Source organism: Mauremys reevesii, linkage group 23 (genome assembly GCF_016161935.1).
Source record: "Mauremys reevesii isolate NIE-2019 linkage group 23, ASM1616193v1, whole genome shotgun sequence".
NCBI lineage: Eukaryota > Metazoa > Chordata > Testudines > Geoemydidae > Mauremys > Mauremys reevesii.
Window position 1 is genome coordinate 14127941 of NC_052645.1, and position 18402 is coordinate 14146342.

General features: G+C 46.6%; 1 protein-coding gene across 2 annotated transcripts in view; it reads right to left on the bottom strand.

The window, feature by feature from the left end:
* Positions 1-18402, bottom strand: part of RPS6KA1 (ribosomal protein S6 kinase A1) — a 67110-nt gene that overhangs the window by 38728 nt on the left and 9980 nt on the right. For both annotated transcript variants that reach the window (XM_039511193.1, XM_039511191.1), the window contains exon 2: positions 16803-16847. In XM_039511193.1, coding sequence (XP_039367127.1) covers positions 16803-16847 — 45 coding nt within the window. The remainder of the gene's footprint in view (positions 1-16802; positions 16848-18402) is intronic.

Genomic DNA, 18402 nt, shown 5'->3' on the forward strand with positions numbered 1-18402 from the left:
TGGGTGTGCTATACCTCTTTCCCTATCTTGTGTATTTAGACTGTATTGTTAAAAAAATACATACATATATGGAAATATATGTATCTCATAGAACTGGAAGGGACCCTGAAAGGTCATTGAGTCCAGCCCCCTTCCTTCACTAGCAGGACCAAGTACTGATTTTGCCCCAGCTCCTTAAGTGGCCCCCTCAAGGATTGAACTCACAACCCTGGGTTTAGCAGGGCAATGCTCAAACCACTGAGCTAGCCCTCCCCCCTTATTGGGCAGGGACTGCTACTCAAATAGTACCTTGTACAATGGAGCCTTATTTGTGGTTGGCCCTTAGCACTACCATAATTAACATGACTGATTAATAAGTTATGCGACAGAGCAATCTTCAGATACCGCTCCCTCTACAGAACAGGAATCCTTCTTCATTAGCCAGAGCTGCAGTGAGCCGGAGTTTTGGTGAGACCAATTTCCAAAAAAAAAAAAAAAAAAAAAAAAAACCCACCACCAAACTGATACCTTCTTCAAAACAAAATATCTGCTCATCATTCCTCTGGGGAAGGGTGTGGATACTGCAACACCTGTCATTAGCATCCAAACCTAGAAGAGTGGCTGAAGGCAGGACCACTCCAATTTCAATGGCAGGTTTGTACGGCAGTTTGAGCTAGCCCCATACAAGCAAAGATTTCATGGTACTGCTGAAGAAAACCCTTTTGCCTTTGAGTATCATTATGGCAAGAGGCAGGGGGTTGTTTTTTTTTTTTAAATCCTAATCAGTTGACAGTGTGGTCTCCAATTCTCATGCTGCAGAAAGACTAATGGTTTGTACTAGAAGCAAGGAGGAAGTGGCTAGCCACCTTTCTAAGCCAGATAGCCTTTGATAAACAACTTCAGAGCCATCGCTTACTAGTGTAGCAAGAAGAGCTATTAATACAAAGTTCAAGATTGTTTGAACACCACCCTGTTTGCACAGCACAAGCAGTTCCAGCCTGGCATTTCCTTCTGAGGGTTTGCTACAGTGGGGCAGCACAGAAGAGCCACCATGGCTTGTGCCATATATATCTGTGTTGCCTTGGACAGCCAGCAGAACAGTGAGGAAAAACAATGATTCTATCGTTTCACCTGAAGCCACAGAAGAATTTTACTGCTTCTGTAAAATTACATTTAGCCCCCACATAAAGTTGACACTTGCAAAGCTGTTAAAAACAAACAAAAAACACAATCTTCACTGAGATCATAATATCTACATGGGGAAAACCTTGGGTTTAAGTTTAAACCAGCCTTAAAGCTAGATTATCTTCTGTCAAGTTAAGCGTGCAGGGCTCAAAGCTAAGATTTTAAATCTGTTAAACATTATAAACTCTCTCTAGCTTCACAAAATAATGAATTACAAAGTCCTAGCGTCATGAGATCTGTAGTTCTCGGAGATCCAGGACTTGGAACTGCCATTTGTCTCACGCACCTTACAAATGCTTTGCATGATGGTGGTAAAGAATCACAGATGTAGAACAGTATTATCCCTAAAGATCTCTGCTTCACCACAGAGCTTCTGCTTGGAACATTCCCCAGCCCTTCCCTCTCTGCTATAGATGAAGCAACAGAACACATCTCCTCACACGGGAAGATGGGAGTAGCAGCTTATTTAGCCCTGCTGGGAGAAATGCAGGCAGAGTTCTTGTCCGTTTTTGTTGTGTTTCCTTCCTAGTCTGCATGCTACTATAAATTACTCTCTAGGACAGGGGTCGGCAACCTTTACTATCAAAAGAGCCATTTTGCCCCCTCTTCCACTAAAGAAAAATAGTCTGGAGCCGCAAAACGTAACACTGCTTATAAACTTTTAAAAGTTTTAATCTTTTTTTAATTTTACCTGTTACAACAACAGAATACAACAAACAGAAGTGCTGTGTGCATGTGTAGGCCTACTTTGAAATAAATTAAACACTGAACTATGCAGGCCTTTTTGAGTCCTTCCCGTATTTGTGTAAAATTAAAATAAAACGTAGCCCACTTTAATATAAAAAATATAGTTGCAGCTTATCAGTTTTAAAAAAGTAAACATAAAATTAGGAACGTTTTTTGACAAGTCCATTTCAGTGTGCTCTCATCCTCTTCGGGTTTCTTTCTCGGCCAGCAATCAACCGAAGCACCTGAACATACAATAAAAAACTACATCAGCTCCGGGTCTGAAATAAATGTTTTTTTCTGAATAATAATAGCCTATTAAATGCTAGTGTTCTCACCTGTTTAATGTGACTTCTGTTTCTGAAGCTCGATGCTGATCTTCCCTATGTTGGGGCTGTAAGATGTGACTTTGATCTTCACACAGGACTGTAGGCTCTCATTTGTGAGGCGGGAGCAATATTTGGACTTTATGAAGTTCATGCTCAAGAAAACTTGCTCGCATAAGTATGTTGAGCCAAAGATGGACAGGACTCCAAATGCATACTTTCATGTTCATATACGTGTCGGGAATGGCACTCCATGTTTCAAAAACAAGTTTGTCAGGTTTGGGGAGGTTTTCAATATCATTCCATTTGTGCTCTTTAGCGAGAGTGGCCTTCTGACGGGCGACTTCTTCGCGATCCGCTGTCAGGCTTTTGAACTTGGACACCCATAAGTCTTTATCCGCTATGTCGGCCAGTTCAATTTCAAGATCGGGCTGACTTATCCTTGTGAGTGCGGATATGTTCCGCAGGGATGGGTCGATGTCCAGCGGTGTGACAGGGAAGGATAGAGTGTTTTTTTCCTTTCTGAACTCGCTGAATCTTTCTCCAAATGCAGCTTGCATTGCCATAATTGCACGGTGTAAATAATCACAATTTATGTGATTGTTCTCTTCTTTGAACTCTCTCAGGGAGGGGAAGTGAGAGAGCGTACCTCTCTGTACATCTCTGGCAAACACTGTTATCTTGCGCTCAAATGCCAGAACATCCTCCAGCAACTGCAGGCCCGTGCTTCCCCTTCCCTGGAGATTTTTATTCAGCGTGTTTAAGTGACTTGTCATATCCACCATGAAATAAAACTTTTCCAGCCAATCGAGGTCTCCCAGTTCGGGATAGCTGAGGCCTTTGCTTTCCAAGAAGGTTCTCACATGTTCCAGACAAGCAGTGAAGCGTTTCAGCACGTCTCCCCTTGACAGCCACCGAACTCTGTTGTGCAGCAGGAGATCCAAATATGCGCTCTCGACTTCATCTAACCATGAACAAAACTGTCGGTGGTTTAACCCGTTTGCAATTATTTTGTTCACTATCTTAATAACGAGGTTCATCACTTCCACACATTCAGGGGGGAATGTTTGAGCGCACATTGTTTCTTGGTGCAAGATGCAGTGAAACATCATCAGCTCTCGATCCAGCGACTTTTGAAGTAAATTCACAAAGCCCTTCTGTGCTCCTCTCATACTGGGTGCACCATCAGTAGACACTGACACCAGGTGAGTGGTGTTTATTCCTTTAGCTTTTAGACAACTCAAAACAGCCTCACAAATGTCCTGTCCCCGTGTTTGGCCCTTTAGCGGTATGAGTTCAATCAGTTCTTCCTGTGGCCCATCAGAGTTCACATATCTGCATAACAGTGCTGTCTGCTCAATATCGTTTACATCACTTGACTCATCACAGGCAATTGAATATGCTTGAGCTGAATTGATGTCATCAATTTGCTTACTGGTGATGTTTGTTGCCATTTTAATGGTCCTGTCCTTGATGGTCTTTGCAGAGAGAGGCATTTCTTTAATTTTCTGAATAATTTCCTGTTTGTTTTTGAATTCGGAGAATAGATGCTCTGATATTTTTATGAACGATTCTTTCATGTATTCTCCATCTGTGAACGGCTTCCCCCTCCTTACGATCTCATGAGCTGCCACAAAACTAGCAGCTGTAGTTGAGTTTGGAGAGTTGATCCACTTCTTGAAAGTATGTTTGCTCTGCTCAACTTTCCGTAGTAGTTCCGAAATCGCTCTCTTTCGCCCATCTTCAGTTGGGTACTTTTCAGAAAATGCTGAGTGCTTGTTTTGAAAATGTCTTTCAACGTTACTAATTTCTCGCCACATATCAAGCACACAGGTAAGCCAGCGTCGTTGGCAGTGAAGACAAAGAAATCTGTCCATGGAGAATTAAACTCTCTATTTTCTTCTGAGATTTTTCTTTTTTGGGATGTATTCATGGTTAGCTTACCGCGGGGGTCGCACACTCAAGAAGCCGCCTGCAGGTAAAGGCGAGGGCTATAGACGTGGATGTGACGCATATTTTAATTGACAAATTATAAAAACTTTTAAAAAATTCGATGTTAAAGTATCACCTCGAACTCCAAGATAACTGTGCAACAAAATAAACAAAAATAAAATATATAAATAAAAATTAAATTAATAAATAACCGTTCTTTTTTTTTTTTCCCTTTTGTCAAGGCCGAAGGGAGCCACAACAAGGAGGCTGAAGAGCCGCCCGCGCGGGTTGCAGACCCCTGCTCTAGGATCACAGTCAGTTCCCCTTTGAAAATGCGATCACAGTCTGCCCTCAAAGCCAGAGCAGCGCCAGCAAAGCTTATCAGGTCAAGAGAACACAGCAGATGAAGTGCTGAAAGGAGGGGCCTTGCTTTATAGCTCTCTTCTGAGTCTTGCTATGAAGGGAGACAGAGAGAGACGGATGACTTTTGAGCTGGAACATATCGCAGGTTTGCGCCAATGGATAGCTAGCAGAGTAAGGGAATTTTTTTGGAACACCAAGAGCCAGAGGCGGTTTTTATCTGAATTCATAATTAAAAAGGGGAGCGATTTCTGAATCAGCAATGCCAAGCTAGTTCTGCAAGCAAAATTGCTACAAATGCAAGCCTCGCTGCCTGCTGCTAACTTCACTGCATTCCTCATGTGCAAGTCCTGTAAACTGACCCCTATTCAATTATTCATTAAAGTCTGCAGCTCAGCCGAGGCCAGGCTTCTCGAACAGGGATGCATTTTTTTTTTTAATAGCTTTGAGAAACTTGCCATTAAGCAGAGGCCAACCCTTGCAGAGGATGACAGCAAGAGCACTGGCAGGAATACAGCCAGGCGCCTGTCAGGCACTACAGTTACATTAAATTTAAGACCACTTGATTAGTTGGCTGACAAGTAGGGACCAGCCAGTTTAAACAGGAGGCTTTAACTGTGACAGGCTGTAAAAGCAGTGACTAATTAAGAGTCAGAGCACCAACCAGTTCTTGGGCTGGAGAGGCGAAGGCTGATTTCCAGGGAGCAGTGCAGTACAGATTACACCCAGCCACTGCAGATGCCTTCTGCAGTTCATTCATATTGGCCCATCTTTGAGCAACCTTTGCCATCAGTCTGTTCCCCATGCCCCAGATCAGCAGCAGACCTTTGCAATTCTTAGAGAAAGCTGCTGCAGCTGTGTCAACAGATTGGGCCTCTGCTTCAAGGGGGAGCCTTTAGATTTATTTATTTTTAAAGCCCTCATTTTCAGAGGCCGAGATGAGAGCAGCTGTGCAATATTGGCAAGGATCACGCTGCTGGGCATTCCTTGTCAGCAGGACTTATGCTTAGACTGAATTAAAAACCACTTACAATGACAGCGTTTTCAGTAGACAAGTCTGGGCTTCACTGGCTCAGGTACAGCAGGCCCCTGCCACCTGGGCACCTCTGTATTAGGGATTCAGGCCACACCGGTGTTTTTGCCTGATTTTTCAAGCTGACTTGGTGAATTGAGGACCAATCTGGATTAGGCAGCTGATCCTTTTCTCTGATGACTAGAAACAGGTGTTTTCTTAATACCCCATAACCTGTATTTTGAAGGAACCTGGCCTAGTGCAACTACAGACCAGTTTTCAGGGGCAATCCCTATTTGATGTTCCTGCCATGCACCACTCTGTGAGAGAGGCCGGCCATCTCCAGATAGACAGGCAGCATCAAGCTGGGATTCAGGAGACAAGTGACCATCAAGGGATAGGTGGAGCAAACTGATTTAAGAACCGTCCTTGGCACTGGTTCAGATGTGCCCTCATGGGGCCCAGTACATGAAGATGTACCCAGGCGGTAATGGAGATGACCCTGAACATAGGCAGCTCCTTGATTCGCGATCAGAGGCTACAAGAGGAATCAGCTTGTGGTTGACCTTGCAGAGCATCAAGCTGGTCCCAGGAGAGGCTAGTGCCTGGGAGAAAAAGGCCCACACAGCACCTGGTTGCTGGATTCAAAGGGAGACAACACACAGCTCATGGTCAGGATCTCTCTGTCTTTTGTCTGCATCAACCAGTCACCCAGGTATGGGTGCACAAAGAGACAGCGTTGTTTATAGCACTAGAGACAACCCCCTTCCATCAGATGGGGCATCACAGCTACCAAAGGGCTTGTAGTTTATAAGTTGAAAGTGTTACTGGGACACAGTTTAGAGATATCTACGTGATAAAGACAAACTGAAACCTCACCCATAAGAGCAGCCTGTCACCCCCCGCCCCATATCCAAAGGGAGGAGCCATAAGACACTGTCACATGTCCTAATGCAGGCGAGCGTCTAGGGGTTACTGAAACTTATGGTCCAAACGCTACCCTGAGATATACCTATGCAGTCCCACTGACACCAGTGGGACATCTTGTGCCACACGCATAAGTGAGGGCAGGGAGTGGCCTGTCATCTCCATCCCTCCCCCCATTTCCACCTTGTTCTCCCTCTCATCTATGGGTCTAGTCTCTCGGCTTTCGGCTCCACTGAGACTAGTAAGTAAGCCAGAGCAGCAGTCCCTTCCCACTGTGTTCTCTCCCCTCATCTCTAGGCAACTCCCCATTCCCTCCCTTGGGTAAACCAGCTTGCGTTCCCGGTCCCTGCAGGGTGGACTGCAGCATGTGCCCCACCGGACGGCTCGCCTGGATCACCCAGACAACAGGAACTGAGCCCAGCCCTTCTCACTCATCAGATTGGGGAAAGAGGATCATAATCATCCATCTAAACCTCATTTCAAGGAGCTACAGAGCGGAGCTGGATAGTACCAAGCACAAAGGTTTACACTTGAAATAAAGCTTCTGACTACGCTGGCTTTATCACAAGAGGTGCTGCTTCCCCAGAACCCTGCGGTGAACCGATTTTACTAAATGCCTCCCCTTTATAACATAGGTCACTGAACTTGCTGCATCAGGCCCCAAATGCCACTCCACTGCTCGGGGCTGACCAGAGACGTTCTGCCGAGGTGGCAGTGGTGATGCAGGTAAATTAGAAAGCTTTGTGGTATCAGAGAAAAGAGATTTGTGGGGGTGCTGCAATTGTAGACAGAGGATGAATGGGACGTGCAGCTGGGAAAGGGAACATACACACACACTGGGCCAAACACAGCTCTTTCCTGTGGCTGGGTTTTATGAAGGTGGTGAGACAAAGTTCCGCCTAAGCTTTCCCCGAGATTAGCTTTTCCTAGGAATTTCCCCTGCAGGATACCACTGCCTTAGACACTCCCTTTTAATGCTCCTACAGCCCTGCATCTCTGTGCCAGGTCCACTTCTTCCACCCCACCGCATGCCATCTACTGCTCAAAACGATCCAAGAACAAGATTCAGATCAAGCACGGAATCAGGTGTGGCACTGATACGCATAACACAGTAGTGCAGAGGCTAGGAGATTTCAAAGGTCTCTTTTATGGTGTTGAACTAGAACTGCGAGAGGTGTTTACTCATTCACTTCCCGCCCCGTTTTCATGAGGGACTATCATTATAACCACGGGATATGCAGATCACCGGCTCAGCAGCGGGTATTAGTTTTACTGTCACAGAGGAAGAGTGGGCACAGCTTCAGCACTGGAAGTCAACTCTGTTCATTGTGAAATGATTTCACTGATTGGGTCTGGTCATTAAGAGCAAGTCATTATGCATTAATTCTTTAAGAGTATGCAACATGCCCTTGAGCTAATTAACCAGTGTTTGAATGTATATTCCATCAAAGAAGTTCCATTTTTCCTGTTGAATTAGTTACTTTCTATTCCCGTTAACCAGCTGTGGAATCAGCAGCCTAGCAAGGCAGCTCAGTGCTCTGCTCTTTAGATTTTAGAACAGTCAGTTTAGCTGAGAACTGGACAGGATTTACGCCCCACGAGGCTAATGCAGACACTGCCAGTCAATCTAATCCAGTGGCTCTCAACCTTTCCAGACTACTGCACCCCTTTCAGGAGTCTGATTTGTCTTGTGTACCCCCAAGTTTCACCTCACTTAAAAACTACTTGCTTACAACAGATGTGTCACAGCCACACAATTACTGACAAATTGCGGACTCTCTCATTCTGTCTGTGTGAAGTTTCAGTTTTTACTCACTTCATTAGTGCTTTTTATGTAGCCTGTTGTAAAATTAGGCAAATATCTAGACGAGCTGATGTGCTCTGTGGAAGACCTACGCCCACCCCTGGCCTATTTAATAAGCCAACAGGGCCCCAAAAGTAGCACAGCTTTTCTGAGCAAGCCCCCAAGTTCCCTTCTGACATTGGACTGTTTCTATGCAAGGCAGCCAGTGAGTCTTTGTGAGCAGAGATGTTACAAACTCCCTCCTGGTTTAGGCTAGATCAGAGCCGGAGTATCCGTTGTGCAACATACTCCACTACCAATACAGAGACAGTTTGGATTAACCCTTTGTCTGCTTCCCAGAGACCATCACTGGAAAAAGTTCTCTCAATGGATGGGGAGCTGGGGGGGGATGTGGAGGAAGGAGGGATGGAGATTACTTACCTGTAACTGGAGGTTCTTTGAGATGTGTGGTCCCTCGCTATGTTCTGCACATGGGATGTGCATGTGTCCCATGCACCTGAGTCCAGAATTTCTTGCAAACAGCATCCGTTGGCCCCCACACATACCACAGCTCTCCTTGTGCCCCCAAATGAGGGCATAAATCGAGGTCCAGGCCGACGCCTCCCCAGTTTCTCATTCTTACTGAAGTGTAACAAATCCGCAGCACAGGGGATGGAGCAAGGGTAGCGGAATACAGATCAGGACCACACATCTCAAAAGAACCTCCAGTTACAAGTAAGAACCTGCATTTCTTCTTCAAGTGATGGCCCCTATGTGTATTCCACACATGGGAGATTACTAAGCAGTAGTCAAACAGGTCGGTGAGAGGGCATAGGAGAGAACTGACTGTAGTAGTGTTGTCCCCACCGCACATTGACTCTTGGAGCACCCACAGAAACAAATTAGCGGGTGCTTAGCACGCACCGGCAGCCAAGCTGCCTCCCGCCCCCAGCGCCTCCCTCCGGCTGGCAACCTGGCTGATCAAGTCCTCCCCATCGCCCCCAGAGCCTCCTGCACACCGTGGAACAGCTGTTCAGTGGCATGCGGGAAGTGCTGGAAGGGGGAGGACGAGGGAAGAGCGGGAATAGGGTGTGCTCAGGGGAGGGGCGGAAAGAAGCAGGAAGGGCGCGGGGCCTTGGGGGAAGGAGTGGAGTTGGGGTGCAGCTGGGAGCAGGAAGAGGCGGGGTGAGGGCTTGAGAGAAGGGTTGGAGTGGGGGCAGGGCAGGGGCAGAGGGGAGGGTTGAGCACCCCCCAGGTAGAGAGGAAGTTGGTGCCTATGTCCACAGCCCAGAACCGTACCAAGGCGTAATGTCTTGTGAATGTCTGCAAAGAGCTCCAAGTAGCTGCCCTACGTATCTCTAGTATGGGTATGGGCGTCTCAGAGATGCAGCTGAAGTAGCTTGCCCCCTGGTGGAATGAGCCCTTACTCTTCCTGGGCGAGGGATGCCAGCTAGTTGGTACCAAAAGATAATACAACCCGAGATGTTTAGTTTAGGTGTCTTTCTAACATCTTTTGTTCTTTGCAGTTAAAATGCCGAAGCCCTCCGGATCTTCTCCTCTCTTCCAAAGGCACATGGTTAAAGAAAAAAATACAGGTAGATAGATGACCTTACTCATATGAAACTCAGAAACTACCTTGGGTCTGAATCTGGGATGGGGACTTAGAGAGAGACTTTTTCTTTATAGAAAGCAGCATATGCTGGGCCTGCCCTACGTGCTCCCAGTTCACTGACTCTTCTGGCCAATGTTATAGCTATTAGAAAGGCCACCTTCATGGACAGAGGGGTCATAAAGCATATGACCAGGGACTCAAAAAAAGGAGTCTTAGTAAGAGATGACAGGGAAAAAAATGGAGATCCCATTGAGGTGTCAACTTCACCACTGGTGGAAAGGATCTGAGAATCCCCTTCAAAAAATCTAGTTGACAGAATGCGTGACCATTGTATGGTTATCCATGGGAGGATGGCAAGAGCTGATTGCTGCAAAATGTACCCACAGAGAATAAATAGATCCTCCCAGGGATTCCAGTGAAGTTCCGACACAAATTCCGTTGATAAGCCCAAGCAGAGAAACGTTTCCATTTAGCTGAGTAACAGCTTCTCGTACAATCTTTTCTACTTTGGTTAAGGGTGGATTGCACCCCCTTGGAACAAGAATGTTCCATCTCTGCTGCTCATCCAAATACCAGGCTCTGAGTTGCAGTGGCCCTGGATTGCGTTGTGTGACCTTGCCGCTAGGTTGCATTAGAAGATCTAGTAACACTGGGATGTTCATGGGTGATCGCACTGAGAGCTTCAACAGATCTATGAACCAGCAATGTCTCTGCCAGTTGAGCACAATGAGGATGACTCAAGTTCTGTCTGGGCGGATCTTCCCTAAAACCTGTGGTATCAATGGAACTGGAGGGAAAATATACTCCAGATGACACTTCCACAACATCAGGAAAACATCTCCTAATAAGTCTTTGCCCAGGGCTGCTCTGGAGCAGTACTGAGGAAACTTTCTGTTCACCTGTGAGGCAAAAAGGTCCCAAGCTGTTATTCTCCTTGAGGGAAGACATCATTGAGAACTGGATCATGAATCTCCCATTCTAGATTTGTGGAAAAGTGTCTGGTCAGGTAGTCCACTGGGGACCTTTGAGCCCCGGTAAGTATGCTGCTGATTGGAAGTGGTACATTAAACGTCACACAGCCCTGAGGATGACTGCCTCTATGCACGAAGAGAGATCTCATTCCCCCTAGCTTGTTTATATAAAAGACTGTTGTCATATTGTCTGGCATTATCTGAACACATTTGGATTGGATGAGTAGGAGGAGGCATTGCAAGCCCAACCACTGCCCTAAGTTCTAGTAAGTTGACGTGCATTCCGGACTCCTGGGGTCCAAATGCCCTGAGCCATATGATTGGCCACGTGCGCACCCCAACCCAAGAGGGAGGCATTGGTAGCGATGGTTATCTTGGGTGTCTGTGCAAGGAAAGGGATCCCTACCTGAATCTCTTCCGGTTTTGTCCGCCAGACAAGAGAGACTAATAGCTTTGGCAGAATTGTGACAGTCATTCATGATGCTCTTCTCTGGCAAGTACGCTGAGAGAAGCCAGGCTTGTAGGCATCATAGCTGTAGCCTGGTGACCGGCATCACATGTGTGCAGGAAGCCACGTGGCCAAGGAGGGAAAAGGCAAGTTCTGACTGACATCCTGAGTCCGATAGTGACCTGGTGTATGAGTGCTCTCATGGCCTGAAGTCTTTTGAGAAGTCGATACACTCGTGAGGGCCAACGAGGATTGACGCAGACACCTAGGAAAGGTAAAAGGCTGAACAGAACACTTGTTTAACTGATGTACCTCAAGAACTGGCTTCCCTCCTCCATGGGAATCAAGAAGTAAAGAGAATAGAGTCCCTTCCCACAGTGTTAAGGTATGTTTTCTATGGCTCCCTGGAGGAGTAAGGAGTTCACCTCCTGTCATAAAATCTCCTCATGAGAGTGATCCCTGAAGAGAAACCAGGAAGGAGGTTTGTGGGACGGAGCTGTCAAACTATCAGATAGCCACCATGGATAATCTCTGATACCCATTTGTCTGTCGTTAAGGCCTCCCAGTTTCTGACCAATCAGGTAAAGCAGCCTCCAAACATCAGAACAGGGGAGCAAAGAGTCATCAGTAAAGAGAAGCAGGTCTTGACGGTCCCGTTAAAAGAAACCCTTTGCCTGGGGTTTAGAGTACGAAGTGGCAGTGGATGTTGCAGAGGTTTGGTTCCTGGGTATATACACATCTTCCATCTCTTGCGTGATGGCTCCTGATCATAAAAAGGCTGAGAAGAGGGTCTTGCCTTATATCCCCTATGACACTTCCTGATGGGGACAGGGGGTCAAAGGAAATGAAGATAAAGGAAAAACGGAGGCCTCTCAAACAGTTTTGAAAATAAATGTTAACAGGCTGGTAGGGGGTGGCCTAGATGTAAGCGTTACTGACCTTATTCCATAAGCAATAAAAGGTCTGTGCCACTGATATAGAACAAGAAAGAAAAAAAGGCTCCTTCATTCAGCAACCCATAGGAGTCCTAGACAATTTATAGAACTCCTTTGCCTGGGCAGTGTCCTTTATGTCCATCCTAAAGGCCAATAACAAACGCAGTGGAGCTTAGCAGGAATAGCAACACCAACAGTTTAAGCTTTTACTCACATAATTTCCTTTTTCTAAAGCCTGCTTGGTTTAGGGCTGGATCCAAGTATTGTGGATCCGAACTAATGTTGTCTAACAATTAGACTGAAAGCTTCTTGGAGCCAGGGCAGTTCAAGGCTGTACCGTACTGGGCATGCCAACAGCACTCTGGTAAGCATGACTCTCATGCTCATTTATACTGTATGGGGTTTGTCATCTTCAGCCTGTGGGTTCCTTACAAGGAGGATCTGAAAGGGATCCTTACAAGGAGGACTATTAGTTCAGATTTCTTTGCTTCTCCTGAAGACAGTCACGCTGCCTTTCCCCAAGACTATTACTGAGTGCGAAGCAGGTCTGAACTCAGAAGTCAACAGACATAACTCCTCCCACCCCCAGCGTAGTTGCAGGCGCTGCCAAGGTGCTCACAGAGCAGGAGTGAGGAAGGATGCTTGCACAGACTTGCGACGGCAAGACTTTAATGGAGTCCCACCTTCCAGAACACGAGAAGAGTCATAATATGGTTCATTTCAGAACATAGGGCTCAATGCCAAGGACGGTGGAGTTACAGTTACACTCATACAGTGCATCATTCCAACTGCATCGATCTTGGCCCACTGGAAGAGACTGACACACCAGAGAGTGTCGAGGCTGGTCCCAACAAGGATGTCAAGTGCACTCTCAAAATGCACGCTGCCCTACAACACCCACAATACCGCTGTTGTACGAAGCAGCAGTTCTTAGCATAATGCTTTCATACAAGGATCACAAGAAACTTTGCAAGCAGTAACCCACCCACAAATTATCCCTATTTTACAGACAGGGAAACTAAGGCACAGTGACTTGCCCAAGACCACACAGCAAGTCAGCGCCAGAGCTGAGAATAGAACCCAGGAGCTCTGACTCCTACCCTTGTCCACTAGCTTTTACCATGCTCCACGTCTGACAGCGAAGAGGTAGCACATGCAATATCACACCACCAGAACAGTCCCTCATGGGAGTGGGAGGAAAACTACCTACTGGTAGCATAAGATTTATACAGAACCCAGTGAGGTCCCAATCTGGTTCTTTTAGATGGACATCAAACAGGTCCCTAGAGAGCATACCTTCACTTATTGCACAACAAAAAGTACACATTTTGGCTACACAGAGTTCGTGGTGACAGAGGGAGTGGCGGGCTGCACTACATGTGGGTGCTGAGTAATCCTCGTTATCTGCTGATCTCACCGACGAAGGCGATTTTTAGGTGAGATCGCAGAATTAGGTTCTCTTTACACTTTTGTCAGTGTAACTTAGGTCGCTAGGGGTGTGAAAAAAAACACACCTATGAGCAACGTAAGTTACACTGATAGAAGCGCTGGTGTGGACAGTGCTATGTCAGTGCGAGACGCTCTCCTGCTGACATAGCTACCGCCACTCCTTGGGGGTGGTTTAATTATGTCGGTGGGAGAGCTCCCTCCCGTCGGCATAGAGCGGCGACAGCGGAGACCCGTCCAGTGGCGCAGCTGCATCGGTACAGCTGTGAGGTGTCTGGTGTAGACGGGCCTTAGTTGTAAAAGGGTAGTGAATAAAACCCCCAAATAAAGTGTTTACTCTTACCACTATTCCAAACACAGCCACAGCAGATCAGAAAGGCGTGCAACAGATGCAGAGGAATTTTTCTTAACCTAATTTTTCTTACTGACTCTAAAGGTGCAACCACCAGTTCTACAAATGCAGCAAGCAACTGCTGACAACCTGACCTCAAACTAGCAGGTTCAGTGATCTGAAAACATGAAGCTAGATACCCTTGGAGATTTTTCTGCTGATATCCAGGCCTAGCACCCTGCCAGAATTGGTTGAGCTAATTACTGGGTATTTCAGAGTTAGCCGTGCCATTTCAGAGGAAAGGGGTTTCAGTAGGGACTTCCTTTGCATGCGCTTCTGCTTGAAAACACCAGTTCTACTTTTTACAAGATAAATAAGGGGTTATTATCCCAAACAGATATTTCACAAATTATGTTACTGAAGCCCTGGACTGGGATGGGAAGGTTTTGGTTAGCAATGTGTAGTGGCTTGTCATCAGTGTGACTGTCACGGAGGCCATGGCAAATTCAGAAAGGCACAAATAGTCACCCAGTGGCTCAAACAAGACAGTAGCCTTCAGGACTCCTGGGCTCCCTTCCCAGCTGCCACCAACTTGCTGTGAGCCCTTGGGCAAGTCACTTAACTTCACTCTGCCTCAGAGTTCCCCACTTGTAAAGTGGTAACCGTCTCAGCCTCATGAAGGGGGGGCTGATTTAATGATTAAGGTGCTTGCAGACCCTCTTGCAGATTGGAACAGAAGTTCCACAGCCTCACTTTCTATAGAGCGGAGTCTAAAGCAGGATCAGCTGGGTTGTCTTCTCATGTAAGATCACCGTACTAAAAGAAATCCCAAATTTGTAAAGACTACTTGAGGTAGCAAGGGCTGCTGTCCTTCAGCGGCATTTACAGTGAAGAGCTCAGTAACGTGCTTAAAGATGAAAGAGGCAAGTCCCACAATGAGCCTCAGCAAGCCAGTGGGAATCCAGCCAGAGGATGCAACCCCTCTGGCAGGGAAGGGCTCTAGCAATGCAAAGAACCACGGGCCAGCTGTATTCTCCACACAGAGAGGTGCACATTACCTCTGATCTTGAGTTGCCTGGTCCTGAGTCAGCATCAGGCTCTACATGCTACTTTTACGCCACTAAGATGACACCCCTAAGATCAGACTGGAAAGCTGAAGAACAGAGACCCAAAATAGTCAGGAATAGGTCAAGATACAAATGTGAATAATCTAATTACTAAACCCAGATGTACAGACACTTTTCTCAACCTATGTAATATATCATTTTTTAACATTAGCTTTATTAAAAGCCAAGGCACAAGTCTGGAGAAGATAATTGGCTTACAAGAATTGGTTCTTTCGGCATCAACCCCTAGAGGCAAGACAACAGCTATTCCATTTAAACTTCTTTAAATGGCACAAAATTAAAATCTAAGGAAGTGGGAAACTCACTTACTGGAACACAATCAAAATCAACCTCCAGGGCCAACAGAAAGGAAAGAAAAATCCATAGGCTAAAATGCGGTGTCAGATTGAAAACTCCTTCAAGGATACACATCAGATATTGAGGGTGACTCCTGATTAGGAGAGAATGTGTCGAATGGACTCCGATGGACAATCCATTCATCATGACCTGTGATAGGTGTTGCATATTCCACAATGCCTCTCTCCACAGCCATAATATTAGCATATTGGAAAGCTACATTTTAAATACTCATCTACCCATACCGAAGGGCTTATGGGACTCTGAAGGCAAACAGACAGCCATTCTTCTCCACTCCTCAGCATGAGCAACCTTGTGCAGCAGGTAGAGAAACAAGGCAGCAGCATTCGTGCAACTTAGGGTTAGACTAACAGCAAGTTGCAAGATGTCCCTGTAGGCTAAGAGGCAGACTCAGTTTGAGTCTCCTTCCTCCTACTGGATGCTAGTTCATCTCAGGGAAAACACATCCCTGAAATCAAATTCCTCAACACTATATAGCTCACATTTAGACTAGAAAGGGCATTAGGCCTATAGAGCAGAAGGATGAGCCCCGGTTAGAGTGCTAGCCTCAGAGGAGGTAAAATTCCCTCCTCTGGCCCTGACTTCCTGTGTGACCTTGGGCAAATCCCAGCCAGTCTGTGCCTCGGTTCCCCATCTGTACAATTGGGACAATAGCACCTACCTTAGCCCTGCCTTGCAAGGGTCTGAAAAGGGATGTAGAAATCACTAGTGTGTTGCAAGGATAAATAAATTAAAGACTGTGAAGCACCCAGGTACAAAAGATAAAGACTAGGTGTAGGGGGAAATACTTGGCACTTGGAGAACCTGAAGACAGTTACACTGACAATCAAGTCTCACAATTTGCTGTGGATTTCTATTAACATTTCCAGAGATGGGGAAACGGACGCAGAAAGGTAAAGAGACTTGCCTAAGGTCATAGGGCAAGTCAGTATCAGAGCCACCAACCAATCCCAGGAGTCCGGACTGCTACTCCTCTGCTCTAACCACTGAGCCCATCTCCAGTGCATTTTGCAGCAGCTCCATTGGGAGGAGAGTGATTGAGAATATTCAAGATGCTGGTTTGGTGAAATTGTATATGCAAGTCTAAGGGAAAGTGAGAGGGCAAGGACGGGGCATGACACAGGCATTCAACCCTTCCTCTGCCTCCCACCGTCCCTCCCTCCCCCCCGCCACTCCCAGTTAGCAACAGAGCAGCAGATTTTAAACCATCACCTCTCCACACCCCATAAAATGAAGGATTACTCAGTTGGCTCCGGAGGAAAGGCCACACATAGCAGTGTAATGTACAGCTCAGAGGAATGTTTTCGAGACTTGAAAATGCTACATTTGTTTTTGTTTTTTTTACCTTTGATGGATGTCTCCCGCCTTCTTCTGGTGCAACCTGCCCATTCTGCAAAATGCAAAGAAGAATCCATTGTTAGCAAATGCCAGGCACTATGAAAATGCCATTTTGGAGAGGGACAGTTAAGTTTACCTGAATAGACTTTCATACTAGGCTAGAAGGTGATGAAACCGCCATAAATTGTGTGGGCCAGATTTATAAGATACAGCACAACTGTGTCCCTTACACATCAGATATACATGACAAGTGGAGCTGGTCAAAACCCCTGACATTTCAACCAAAAAAGACCTGGTATAATCAGCACCATTTTGGAACTCAGCCAAGTGAGTATGATTTATGCATGCTTGCTGTTCTGTGAACACTGGCTGCTGAGGGTGTAGGTTAAAGGAGAGGCAGAGCTGCGTCAGCTTTACACTCTTGTATTAGCGGGAAAAGCTACACGCCAAGATGGATGTGTATGTTACACTTTTGCATTGAATGAATCCCAGATGGGAAGTTACAGTTTTACTGCTGATACCCATTTTAAGATGGGCTTATACTTGATATTTACATCACTGCTAACGGTGCCCCAGGAACTTCTGCACCACCTGCTTGGCTTGAGACTGCACTTGGCCCTTTCCACTCAATAAATACTATCCTGCGAGCCAAACTTCTATGGCTGGAATCTGCAGTGAAGTCATGATAGGTGACTTATGCCTGTAATAACAAAGCGCTGGTCACAGCCTGTTGCTGAGTTTGACAACGCTTTCATTCCCAGGGCAAGATGGCAGCCCTGGAGGAGCAAGATGACTTGGGGGTGAACATGGGCAGGGGTGGCTCTAGGCACCAGCAAAACAAGCTGGTGCCTAGGGCGGCAAAAAAAGGGGGGGGGCAAAGGGGGGGGGGGGCTGGCTCTGCCTGCCGCTGCGAGAGGAGAGCGGCCGCATGCTGCGCCCGTGTCCCGAGAGCCCCGGGGACACTGGACCTGCCGCAGGCGGCAGGCGGCGGGGGCGCGCGCCCGCGGCGCTCGGCTGGACCTCCGCAGGCATGACGCGCGCTCAAGCAGCGGAGCCCAGAGACCAGAACCCCCCCCGCTGCGGCGGGTCCAGTCCAGCCGAGCCGCGGGACCAGTGGTCCTCTGCAGTCATGCCGCGCTGGAGTCTCCACTGGGCGCCCGCCCCACATGACTGCTTGGGGCGGCCAAAAAGGTAGAGCCGCCCCTGAAGATGGGTGGAAGATATTTGCTTAGACACAGATATCTGATAGTTAGCAGAGTGGCAGGAACGCTTTGTAAAAATCCTTCCCCTGTAAAAGTAATTTACCTGTGTTTTTTAATAAACTTAGCTGAGAAGTGAAAGAATTTGAGAAATCTACTTGCCTCATCTCTGTTTATGCTCTTTATTTTTTTGCATCTCAACTGGAGCAACAAAAGGCAATGAAATTAAAACAACGAGGAGTCCGGTGGCATCTTGAAGAGTAACAGATTTATTTGGGCATAAGATTTTGTGGGTATAAAACCCACGTCACCCTCACGTTCTAAGCATTGTAATGTGAGTTTTAATCATTGTGGAGTTGGAGGGGCTTAAATCAACTTTTGTTAAGATGAAGTGTTTTTGTTTTTCTG